Source organism: Rhinichthys klamathensis, unplaced genomic scaffold (genome assembly GCF_029890125.1).
Source record: "Rhinichthys klamathensis goyatoka isolate OS25496 unplaced genomic scaffold, OSU_Roscu_1.1 h1tg000261l_1, whole genome shotgun sequence".
In the NCBI taxonomy this organism is placed as follows: Eukaryota; Metazoa; Chordata; class Actinopteri; order Cypriniformes; family Leuciscidae; genus Rhinichthys; species Rhinichthys klamathensis.
The window spans coordinates 645,677-658,100 of record NW_026606782.1 but is presented as its reverse complement, the minus strand read 5'-3'; the positions used below and the strand labels follow the sequence as shown (position 1 = coordinate 658,100).

At 39.2% G+C, this 12,424-nt stretch overlaps 1 protein-coding gene across 2 annotated transcripts in view; it reads right to left on the bottom strand.

The window, feature by feature from the left end:
- Nucleotides 1-5,943, bottom strand: part of atp6v1h (ATPase H+ transporting V1 subunit H) — a 74,944-nt gene extending 69,001 nt beyond the window's left edge. For both annotated transcript variants that reach the window (XM_056267549.1, XM_056267550.1), the window contains exons 1-2: nucleotides 5,854-5,943; nucleotides 5,145-5,278 (exon numbers count right to left, since the gene is read on the bottom strand). In XM_056267549.1, coding sequence (XP_056123524.1) covers nucleotides 5,145-5,248 — 104 coding nt within the window. In that variant the 5' untranslated portion in view covers nucleotides 5,249-5,278; nucleotides 5,854-5,943. The remainder of the gene's footprint in view (nucleotides 1-5,144; nucleotides 5,279-5,853) is intronic.
- Between the last annotated feature and the right edge of the window lie 6,481 nt (nucleotides 5,944-12,424).

Sequence of the window (12,424 nt, the reverse complement as noted above, 5' to 3'; positions counted from 1 at the left end):
GAATGGTAGAAGTTACGGTAACACTTTAGTATGGGGAACACATATTCACTATTAACTTCGACTTTTGCCGCAATAAACTCCAAATTTACTGCTTATTAATAGTTAGTAAGGTAGTTTTTGAAGCGTTTGAGTTTAGGTATTGAGTAGGATTAAGGGATGTAGAATAAGGTAATGCAGAATAAGGCATTAATATTTGCTTTATAAGTACATTCAATAATAACCAAGTAATATGCATGCTAATAAGCAACTAGTACCCCAGATAGTTCACCCCAAAATGAAAATTCTGTCAGTAATTACTCACCATCATGTTGTTCCAACTCCGTAAGACTTTCGTTCATCTTCGGAACACAAATTAAGATATTTTTTATTAAATCTGAGAGCTGGATCACTCCTTCATATAGGAGTGATCCAACCTAGAAGCGTTGCGTAGTTTCACTCCGTGAACTATCTCGAGGCCCACAGGGAAGGAAATGAATAGTTGAATAAAGTCGTTATTTTTGTTTGTTTTTTGCGCACAAAAAGTATTCGTTGCTTGATAAACTTAAGATTGAGCCACTGTAGTCACTTGGACTATTTTAATGATGTCTTTAACTTTTCTGGGCCGGCAAGTTTCGATCCCTTAGAAGTAGGGCTGCAACTAACGATTATTTTGATAATCGATTAATCGGACGATTATTTTTTCGATTAATCGATTAATCGGATAAAAAATTCAATTAGATTTTTTGTTTATTATGACTAAATAAAACCCGGTTACACTTTATTTTAAGGTGTCCTTGTTACAGTGTAATTATATATTTAAGTACAGAGTAATATTAAGTAACTACATGTACTTACTATAGGAATAGGGTAGGATTAGGTTGAGGGTTAGTTGCATGTAATTATGCATAATTTACTGTTATTACTACAGTAAGTACATGTAACATATGTAACAAGGACACCGTAAAATAAAGTGTTACCTAAAACCCTCAATTAGGATATTTATGTGTAAAAGTGTACTTTAAAAAGTGCAAAAGCCACACATTGAGTTTTACAAATATCAATATTTGCATTGTTTTTAATGATAATCGCTGATGGCAAGTTGACAACCATGATTAATGTAAAAAAAAAAACATTTATATCCAACATATTGTTTTAACACAATTTTTGTTAAAACAAATTTACAGACATGTTGTTCAGATGTGAAGATATAAACTAAAAACATCTCAAATATATAATTCATTTAATTTTTATTTAAAATTAATTGAATTATAAGGATAACTTGTAAAAATAAATATAGAAAAAGACTGAAAACAAGCGTGTGAACATAGAGCCGCAGTAGATCGCGTTTGAAAAACAATTAAAACTTAATAGTAGACAAATGCTATATAAAGAGAACGTAATGGAGGTACGCAGCAAGCTAACAGGCTTGATTAAAAAGACAGGAAAAATGATGCATTAGTGCACAAACATTCACTGAAAACCACTGAGTACAGTGACTAAAAAACAATAATTTACTGCTGGTGTTATTAACTGCCTTTATATTTAGTGCTTCGCTTTGTAAAGACCGTTTTAATTTAATATTTCTGCGGTAGCACTATTTTAATCCATCACTTATATTGCGAGCGAACTGATTGCGCAACCTGATGCTCGAGACGCAAAATACAGACATCCCAAGTCTCCCGGAAGTTCTGGAAGTCACCCGCATATTGATAGCGGCTCGCAAATTAGTTCAAACTCCCGGGATTTGAGCGCGCATGCGAGACAGAAGAGACTGTGCTCCAAACCGTGTAGCGCGAGCGCGCGGCAGAGCAACGGAGGGAGAGAGACCTTGCGTGTGTGCCTCATGAAGCGCGTGTAAGACAGAGAGCATCCTGATTGGCCTGTTTCAACCAATCACCAGTAAACGCTCCCCGTGACGTAAGCAGACCAACTAATCGATAATGACATTCGTTGACAACAATTTTTATAATCGATTATTATCGATTTTATCGATTAGTTGTTGCAGCCCTACTTAGAAGCCTATGGAGGAGTGATCCAGCTCTCAGATTTAATCAAAAATATCTTAATTTGTGTTCCGAAGATGAACGAAAGTCTTACGGGGTTGGAACAACATGAGGGTAGGGATGTAAACGGTTAATAGATTATCGATTAATTGTCGACAAGAATTTACTCGATTAAATTAAATTAATTGTCGGTTAATTGAACATTGCGAACGTGACACGAGATTCTCACGCGAGAGACCCGACACAAACTTGAGGTGGCAAAAAATAATCCAAACATGAGGCGGTCAAAACGGAGTGGACTTCCAGCTATATACAGCGTGCTAACCTCGAAAATCCAGCTGTATTCAAACAATAACTTAGCTCTCCTTATTAGCTAGGCTCCTTGCATGCTGGCTAATAACTTTTTTAAAGCTGGGTCCCCAACATTAACAGCGCTGTGTTGGACAGATTTGTGCAGCGGTGTTCCATGAGGGAGAGAGAGCGCGACAGGTACGGGTGAGCGAGAGAGCGAGAGAGAAAAAGCGCGAGAGGTACGGGTGAGCGAGAGAGCGAGAGGTACGGGTGAGCGAGAGAGAGAGAGAGCGAGAGGTACGGGTGAGCGAGAGAGAGAGAGCGCGAGAGGTACGGGTGAGCGAGAGAGAGAGAGCGCGACAGGTACGGGTGAGCGAGAGAGAGAGAGCGCGAGAGGTACGGGTGAGCGAGAGAGAGAGAGCGCGAGAGGTACGGGTGAGCGAGAGAGAGAGAGCGCGAGAGGTACGGGTGAGCGAGAGAGAGAGAGCGCGAGAGGTACAGGTGAGCGAGAGAGAGAGAGCGCGAGAGGTACGGGTGAGCGAGAGAGAGAGAGCGCGAGAGGTACGGGTGAGCGAGAGAGAGAGAGCGCGAGAGGTACGGGTGAGCGAGAGAGAGAGAGCGCGAGAGGTACGGGTGAGCGAGAGAGAGAGAGCGCGAGAGGTACAGGTGAGCGAGAGAGAGAGAGCACGAGAGGTACGGGTGAGCGAGAGAGCGAGAGGTACGGGTGAGCGAGAGAGAGAGAGCGCGAGAGGTACAGGTGAGAGAGAGAGAGAGAGCGCGAGAGGTACGGGTGAGCGAGAGAGAGAGAGCGCGAGAGGTACGGGTGAGCGGGTGAGCGAGAGAGCGAGAGCGCGAGAGGTAGTAGTACTACGCGAATGCGCTACGGCGCTCTGCAATCAAATACGATTTTAAATAGGCTTAGGGTGTATTCACACCAGGAAAGTCCGATAGTTCACTTGCTTTGGTCCGGACCAAAAAAATTTTTTTTTTTTTGGTACAGTTCGCTTTCACACTGCTCTTTTTGCAAGTGAACCAAAATTTGTCAACAAAACCACACGTGTGCTAAGGTCGTCCATTCATTGGACAAGGATTCTCAAGTAGGGAAATCAGGAAGTACAAAAAAGGCTTAACGTAAATTAACGCAGCATCATCCTTGTATTGTAACTATCGTTACATTATAGAACGCTCTGTATGTGAATGTCCTGATGCACACGCTCATTCATTCATTCCATTCCAATGACGCACACACGACGCGCAACAGATGTAATGTAGTAGGCTACAACAGATCACTTTCCCATAACGCAACTCCGACTACGGAAGCCTGTTAACTCAAAGGCGCAGTGCTTTCTTGCAATACACCGTAAACGAACCGTACCAGAGTTCGTTTGGAACCGTACCGAGACCACCTCTTCAGCTGGGTCTCGGTTCGGTTGTTTGGTCCGCACCCGAGTTCGATTGCTGTATTCACACTTGCCCAAAAGGTCCGCACCAAGGGGGGAAACGAACTAGAGTTCGATTCAATCGAACCAAACAAGGCAGGTGTGAATACACTCTTAGTAAAAAAATTTTTTTTAAATAATCGAAAATCAATGTGTGGCGGTCAGCGTTGATATTGTGGCGGCCCGCCACAAATAAATGAACGTATGGGAAACTCTGCCCTCTAATTTTACTGTCACCTTCCTCGGGGATGATTTAAGTTGTGTTCAGTTCTATATTTGAAGTTTCCAGGTCTAATAATCTTACTGTTACCTTTCTCAGACCAAGGGGGATTATAAGTGCTGCTGCTAATGTTTCAAGTTTTTCATAGAAGTAGTTTACCAGATAGATTATTATATGTAGGCTTAATATAGTGTAGGCTAAGGCTACCCATATAGATTTTTATTTAAAATGTATTTTATGTTGCTTAATGTTTCACGTGCAACAGGTGAGCCAGTGCACAATTATTTTTAATGTAATTTTCTGTGCATAATTTATTTTGTTAAACTGCATAAATGCCATTATCTGCACCGTTTCCCAACTGTTACAATAAAACATCAATTGAGCAATATAACATGCATTTTTATTCAGTATATAAGCAATATTTTGCTTTTTATGTTAAAGACACTACCCAACCTTGATTATAACTGTCACATGACAATGACACAGACACAGTTTCCTTAAAGGATCTAGACCTTGTTCCTGTTTTAGAGAAGTATTCAAGATGTGATACAAGTTCTAAGATACACATAATATATATATAAACTAGTGAACTAGTGAGCATATTAAGTATTATAGGATTCAAAAGTTTAGATTTGTTAAAACAATCATTCATGAATGAAACAAGTCTGTTTTTACTTTATTGGGGACTCCATAAAGAAGGTTTAAAGTCGGCATGGAACTGAAGTTGCAAAAGTCTTTTCTTTCCTATTACGACGTATATTCAAGTAAAACGGTCTCTAGAACAAGAAAAAAATGTAGGGTGGAAGTTGATTTTGTCCATCGGGAATTGATTGGATCGTAGTGGTTTGCTATTGCTGTGATTTAATGTGAGTGACAGGTTGTCCCGCCTTCGTGCCAGTAAACATATCAGAGAAGAGAAGTCATTGCAAGTGGGAGGGTAAAGTTATTTTGATTAAAGAATGCAAGGGCACATGAATTTTATAAAAAAATAATGATGTGCACGGTTTTAATCATTTTATAAATACTCAAAAAAATAATAACCGTCAAATTTGGTTTGTATAATGGTGACTTTAAGCATCATAATACTTTTACAAATGTTCAGTCTCTTGTGACAGTATTCTATGAGGGCTAACAATCTTTCAGATTTCAGAATTAATTGTCTAGGAGAGAAATATAGAAGCAGAAGTGATGTTCAGATGTAACGTTACTCACTGGAGGTAGGACTGCCAGTTGACCTTGTTTGCTCGGACCTCTGCGGCCTTGGCTGCAATGATGTTGGTAGGAACGGCAGCATCCACTGCCCCTCGGATATCCATCTTAAGCTCTTAGATATTAGGACCTGAAAACTGAAAACAATATCAAATCGTTATGTGCTATCACTGGAAAGGCCACCATGAAAAATACTGCAGCATCTGTACTCGTTCCAGCTAGCTCCGCTCGAAAAGAGGTTAGAAACATAGATAACATGGTAAAAATATGTTGAATAAATATTTCATGAGATTACTACGCAAAAGGGACTGTGTGTTGTTCACACACACTATAAAAATGAATTGACGTTAGCGTAGAAGGGGTCGTGTAACAGCTAACGTTAACGTTAGCTAAGTTGAACGGGTAAAAAAGGCGAATTACAACTTTAGTTAAAATGTAAATGAGATTAACTAAATTTGTAGGAGGTCTGAGCACGTCATTTCGAAATAATATTATCATATTTGTTAATACATGTCTTATAAACAAAACTACTAAGTTACTGAATGGACTAAGCCACTGACAACTGCTAATGCAAGAAAACAGCGGCCTGGAAAGGTAGCTCCTTGCGTCCGTGTTCAATAAGACGTTGCTACACAGTTATCAAGCAATTAATTGTAGACCCAAAAGCAATATTTCTAGTAGAAATATTATAAATATATCTGACTTCACGTACCTGCTGCCTTTTGCTGTCAAATTGCTACAATACGTCACGGGATCAATGTCACGTGATGCTGTCATGTGAGCGGGCCAACGAATTAACCCTTTAAAGAGTAATTTCAGTGGTAAGGATTTTGACTCGCCTCAGTGATTCGAATCATTTGTCTCCAGGGCCGTACGCAGGGTAGCCTAGGTCCCAAAATTGAGTTAGCTAGCCGGATAATTTTTTGATATCCCTGATCTGCATTTTAAGACGTTTGAAGGACAACAAAAAAAAGGATAATAGAGAAGGCTAGTCATACCTGCTCTTCCTCTCTCATCTCCATCACCTTCTCTCTTTCTTTTTCTCCCAGTCTCCATATCTGGCCCTACTCTTCCCTTCCCAAAGCTGAGCTTTGATGAATACATTTACATCCGTGTCAGTGAAGAAAGTAAACATAGGGTCGACTGATATGTTTTATGTATCATTAGACACGTGAATTTACTAAAGGCTATAGCCTACCAGGAAAGCTAGGTAACTAAGTTTATTAAATTAATTCACAATATGTGCCTAGGCCCACAAATATATTTTTAATAATTCCATTTTCTAACGTTTAACAATTCTTCAATAATTATTTTAAATGTGATTTATTTTGTCATGCATTAGAACTCTATGCTAATATTAATAAGAATAATATGCTAATTCATCTCTACAGTCAGTAGTAAGCAAATAATAGGCTTGTTCAACTGCGCAGACCGACCGGCAGCTGACTTGAAGCAGTGCATGCTGGTTAGAAATTCTGTCCGACTTGAGACAACTCCGATGCTACATCACTGTGACATATGGCAAGTACCGAGCACTCAGACTGAGACTGACTCAGCCATTACAAAAATGGCTAAACCGACAGAAATGACTGACACATTTAAGAAACAAACACGTCTATGACAGGATGCCGTAACAACTTGAAACTTTTGTCTTTTAAAAGAGAACTAACAGATAATTTATTATACCATGTTGCAAATGGCCATTTTTGATTGGAAGGAAAAACACGCAGTTTTCTTGCATGTATCTTTAAATGCGAATTAGCTGCTGCCCTCCACCCCACTTTCCAGAAGAGGGCTGAGCCTACAGCTCGTGCCTTAGATACTCTGCCAAAAACTAAAACATCTATACATGGATTTCTCTGCAACGTCATCACTGCTTGCACAAGCAACCGGGAGACAGAAAAAATATGTGTTTCGTGTAGTAGGCTATAGCATAGTCGTGGTGTCTGTAAGTCAAAATGCCAACGTAAACAAGAGTAACGTAAATGAAAGCTTTAGCATAAGTTCTGCCGGTAAGACTCAATTGTTACGTCACTTATTACCTTCTCATCTATCCAATCGTGTTCTAATACTTTTGGTATAAAAGAGGTACTTACACATGTCTGAGTTTGCAGATGCTGACGCTTCCATTCACCTCCATCCTCCCCACCATGATGGTTCTTTCCCCTCCATCCTCCCCCACCACCACCAGGATGGTCCCTTCCCATACCTCACAGGGGGTCGGCTGCACCCCTGCCTTTGTCTTCAGGCAGGAAATGCAGAGTCCGGACCCTCGGATTGCGAGCTACGGACAGGGTCTACGCCAAAGAACTTCACACTCACCGGCCACTTTATTAGGTACCCCATGCTAGTAACGGGTTGGACCCCCTTTTGCCTTCAGAACGGCCTCAATTCTTCGTGGCATAGATTCAACAAGGTGCTGGAAGCATTCCTCAGGGAGTTTGGTCCATATTGACATGATGGCATCACACAGTTGCCGCAGATTTGTCGGCTGCACATCCATGATGCGAATCTCCCGTTCCACCACATCCCAAAGATGCTCTATTGGGTTGAGATCTGGTGACTGTGGAGGCCATTTTAGTACAGTGAACTCATTGTCATGTTCAAGAAACCAATTTGAAATGATTAGAGCTTTGTGACATGGTGGAAGTAGCCATCAGAGGATGGGTACATGGTGGCCATAAAGGGATGGACGTGGTCAGAAACAATGCTCAGGTAGGCCGTGGCATTTAAACGATGCCCAATTGGCACTAAGGGGCCTAAAGTGTGCCAGGAAAACATCCCCCACACCATTACACCACCACCACCAGCCTGCACAGTGGTAACAAGGCATGATGGTTCCATGTTCTCATTCTGTTTACGCCAAATTCTGACTCTAACATCTGAATGTCTCAACAGAAATCGAGACTCATCAGACCAGGCAACATTTTTCCAGTCTTCAACTGTTCAATTTTGGTGAGCTCTTGCAAATTGTAGCCTCTTTTTCCTATTTGTAGTGGAGATGAGTGGTACCCGGTGGAGTCTTCTGCTGTTGTAGCCCATCCGCCTCAAGGTTGTGCGTGTTGTGGCTTCACAAATGCTTTGCTGCATACCTCGGTTGTAACGAGTGGTTATTTCAGTCACTGTTGCCCTTCTATCAGCTCGAACCAGTCTGGCCATTCTCCTCTGACCTCTGGCATCAACAAGGCATTTCCGCCCACAGAACTGCCGCTCACTGGATGTTTTTTCTTTTTCGGACCATTCTCTGTAAACCCTAGAGATGGTTGTGCGTGAAAATCCCAGTAGATTAGCAGTTTCTGAAATACTCAGACCAGCCCTTCTGGCACCAACAATCATGCCACGTTCAAAGTCACTCAAATCAACTTTCTTCCCCATACTGATGCTCGGTTTGAACTGCAGGAGATTGTCTTGACCATGTCTACATACCTAAATGCACTGAGTTGCCGCCATGTGATTGGCTGCTTAGAAATTAAGTGTTAACGAGCAGTTGGACAGGTGTACCTAATAAAGTGGCCGGTGAGTGTATATCATAATATTGCTTGCTGGGCTGTTGATAAATGGTTAATTGTAACAGTATTTTTCTCCAGAGTCTTTCTGGTAGAACTTGTATAAAAGCAAATTCGGGCTGTCAAGTAGATGCTGCACTCCTAACATTAGCTTTTACATTACTAGCCTAACATGATAATTCATACATATATCACAGTAACACTGCAAAATTAAAGACAGACAAACAGATCCAACTAAAATCACGTTTTATTGAGTCAGCAGTTATATACAAACAATACAAACAATAAGGAAAGCTTCAATACTAAAGGTTGTTGCTGTAGCGGACCAGCTCACCAATCTGGCTTTCTGCCTCTGGTATGTGCATGCACCCTGTAATGTTTGTAACAGGAAACCTGTGTATTCTGTTTTTATTATCATCTCTAATGTGGTCACGCTCATGTGACTGCAGTTCTTCATCATGAAAGTTTATTGTCATTAAAGTTTATTATCTGCATAAAGCCATATCAGTCTAAAATTTCTGATATATGGTTTCCTGAGCGCACACATCCAAAGCATTCGCACAGAAAGCTGGATGTCAGACGGCGTGAGTAGTATGTTCTTTTTCATGTCTTATTGCACTTAAAGTGTCAAATACACACACGGTTGTCAAACAAAGTTCACATAAACACAGTTGGTTATGTCTGTGAACGTAAACAGTAAGTAAAGAAATCGCATGTGTGTATTAGATCTGTGTATTAAAGTGAAAGCAGCGTAATGTACAGTACCTTGTTAATATGAAGATGTGTCCCTTTAAATGCAAATGTGCTGCTGCTCCCGGCACAGAGGGTGGAGCTTCAAGAGTGTGTGTGTGTGTGTGTGTGTTAGCAGCTTCCGATTACCTCACGCAGAGGAGCACTAAAATGTCAGAAACTGTTCTGCCTTTTATGTTTAAACTGGAGTCGGACAATGATGGAGAGACTCAAGAAGAAGTGACAACATACAGAATGCAACAGGAAGTTTCTGAATGGTTAGTTGATTAATTTATGTTGCTGATGTGGAGTTAACTATCTTCAAGTCATTGATTAGCATATTCTTTCAACAACATGGACTGCGTGTTCCCGGGGGCGGGGTTTATGTAAATTTTAGGATTAGTGATGTCACTAACCCAGGAGGAATGTCTTGTAGTCCCTACCAGCCATTTGTTGTAGTCCTTAAAAAACGATTTCTTTAAAAGCAAATATCTTTCTTTGCTTTGAACTTGAGCGTTGTAACTTTTCAGATGTTGTTTATGCTCAAACAGCAACATTACACACTAACTAAAAAGTTAGAAAAGTGAAATCATAATCACCCACCCCTTTAATACATTTCTAACTTGAATGCTGTTAAATACTCAGGCGAGGAGATAAACATGGCGTACAGTGTGCAGCTCAGAGGCGGGGTCTATGCTAATAGGGCAGAGTCCGTCAGTAGTCGTGGGTGGGGCCTAGACATTTGTGACATTACAAAAGCTAGACACTGCTTATGATTTATGGGGTTGAGTGGATGGATTTGTACCATTATAATGTGGTTGTATACACCCACTGCCGACACACATTTATGTTCAAACACCATGTAAAAGTGAATTTTGCATAATTTAGGTCTCCTTTAAGGTATGATGACATAATATAGTTCTGTAAATAAATTAACATAGTTTCATTTAATATAGCCTACATGTGCATTTAATACATCCATGAGTATTTATATCAGTGGTTTCCAATCTTTTTGACTCAGAGGTCCCCCCCCCCCAAAAAAAAAAAAATTTTCTCGTTGCCCTAACAACGCTACAGAATCATTGAGAAAATGATCATAATACAATGCTCAGAGAGCAATGCAAAAATCACAAATCTTTTTCAAAAATGACAAGAAATCATTAAGTAAAAAGGGAAAAACACTTGAAACACATTGATAAATTAGATTTGATACAGACATAGGTTTGTATCATGTAGTGTGTCATGTCATCATGAACTTAACTTCATGTAAACTCCAAAAAGCAGTTCTTCTCTGCTGTGAAACAGAGGTGTACGTTACACTTTTTGCACATCTCTTTGGGTGTTATTGTGCACCCAGGAACCCTGTATCTTCCTTTCTTGTCACATATTATTTGCCATCGCCAGTGTGAGGTATTGTCCAAGACATCCTTGAAAAGTACCCCTTATCGCACAACGTTGCCCTGAGACAACAAAAACAAAAACTGAATTTCTGAACATGCAAAATAAAAAAAACTTCATAAGATCTGCCAAAAGGCTTCTCTACACCTTCACACACACACACACACACACACACACACACACAATTTTTTTATGTACAGTTCATGTCATTTTAAATAAGATTACTAAAGCAAATAATCTCGCCTTCCTCTCACATGTGCTCCTGTGACCATGTGTCAGAAAAGGACGTCCCACCTTCAAATGGTGCTTGATAGTGACTCCCACAGCTCCAATAAGTATCACTGTTCTTTGATACTTTTTAAACCATTCTAATGGGTAACACAATCATTTAAAGAAACATGTATTGAACATAGGGCTTAAGAAAACTGTGCTGTAGAGGGTTAAATAAGTGTAATCAAACAATTTAACTAAAATTTCAGAGTTTCAGAATTCCAGACGTTTTAAGCACTGAATGTTCTTCAGGGATCCCACTATTTTTATTTTATTTTACTTTATATATTTGGACTTTCCAGTCATTCTTGGTTTTCTGGATAAGGATTTTTTAAAATACTTTTTACTTACATTTTCTACCTGATAAATTAGCTTGTAATTACTATAAAATGTATTGCCTATTCTTTATGAAAATGTATTAATTTACACACTTTTAGTGCATGGAAGTGACTGAAAGAGAGTATTAACCCTTGTGTTATGTTGCGGGTCAATTTGACCCGTTTCGATTTTCAAGTTGTTGGAAATACTGGTTCAACATGCTGATGTGTTTTGACATATACAAACAAAATTACTGTTACGCTTGTGATGTTCGCGTGTCAATTTGACCCTCATAGACAGCCATTCAAAAGCATATACAGACACAAAATAAAAACATTTATTTTCTGTATGTCAGGGCACTTCAACTCCAGTTCTAACGTGCAAGTGCATCTAAAAGTGCTCTAACCCTAACCAAACACACTTGAAAAAGATAAAATTACAGTGTTCAGAATTATTAGCAAATTACAGATGAAAATCTTTGTCAGACACAGATAGTAAAATAAGCTCTCATTTCAATATTCAAAATATCTAAAATACCTAGCTTTTAACCAAAACTTTTATGTAGGATTTTCAAAGGCAGCTTCACAGAGCCAAAAATAAATAAAAAACATTTATTTGATGTATGTTTTTGTTATGTTTGGTTTCTCACTTCCCAATGAGTGAATAATGAAACTAGGAAAATAGGTCTTAGGAAACTAGGGAAAGTTAACTTAGGAAAATGAAAAATTTTCATTATACAGCATTTTTTTTTTGTTCAGTTACGATGTTCAAATCATAAAATGTAAAAAAAATATATATATATGCAAAAAAAATCAGTATACTGTTTATTTTCCAATTTTGTCAAAACAAAACTGTTTTAAAAAATGTTTTAAAAACATTTTCATAAATCATATTTTCAGATATAATGTTTTTTGTAATGTTTGACAAATGTTGATATTAAAAGTTTACAGTTTGTATCTAAATCTTTGTTGTTTTTCATAGTGTGATTTTTGAGGAATTGTATTGAATCCAATTAGGGTCAATTTGACCCGGTCCATAAGGGGAGTACACAGAAATCGAACA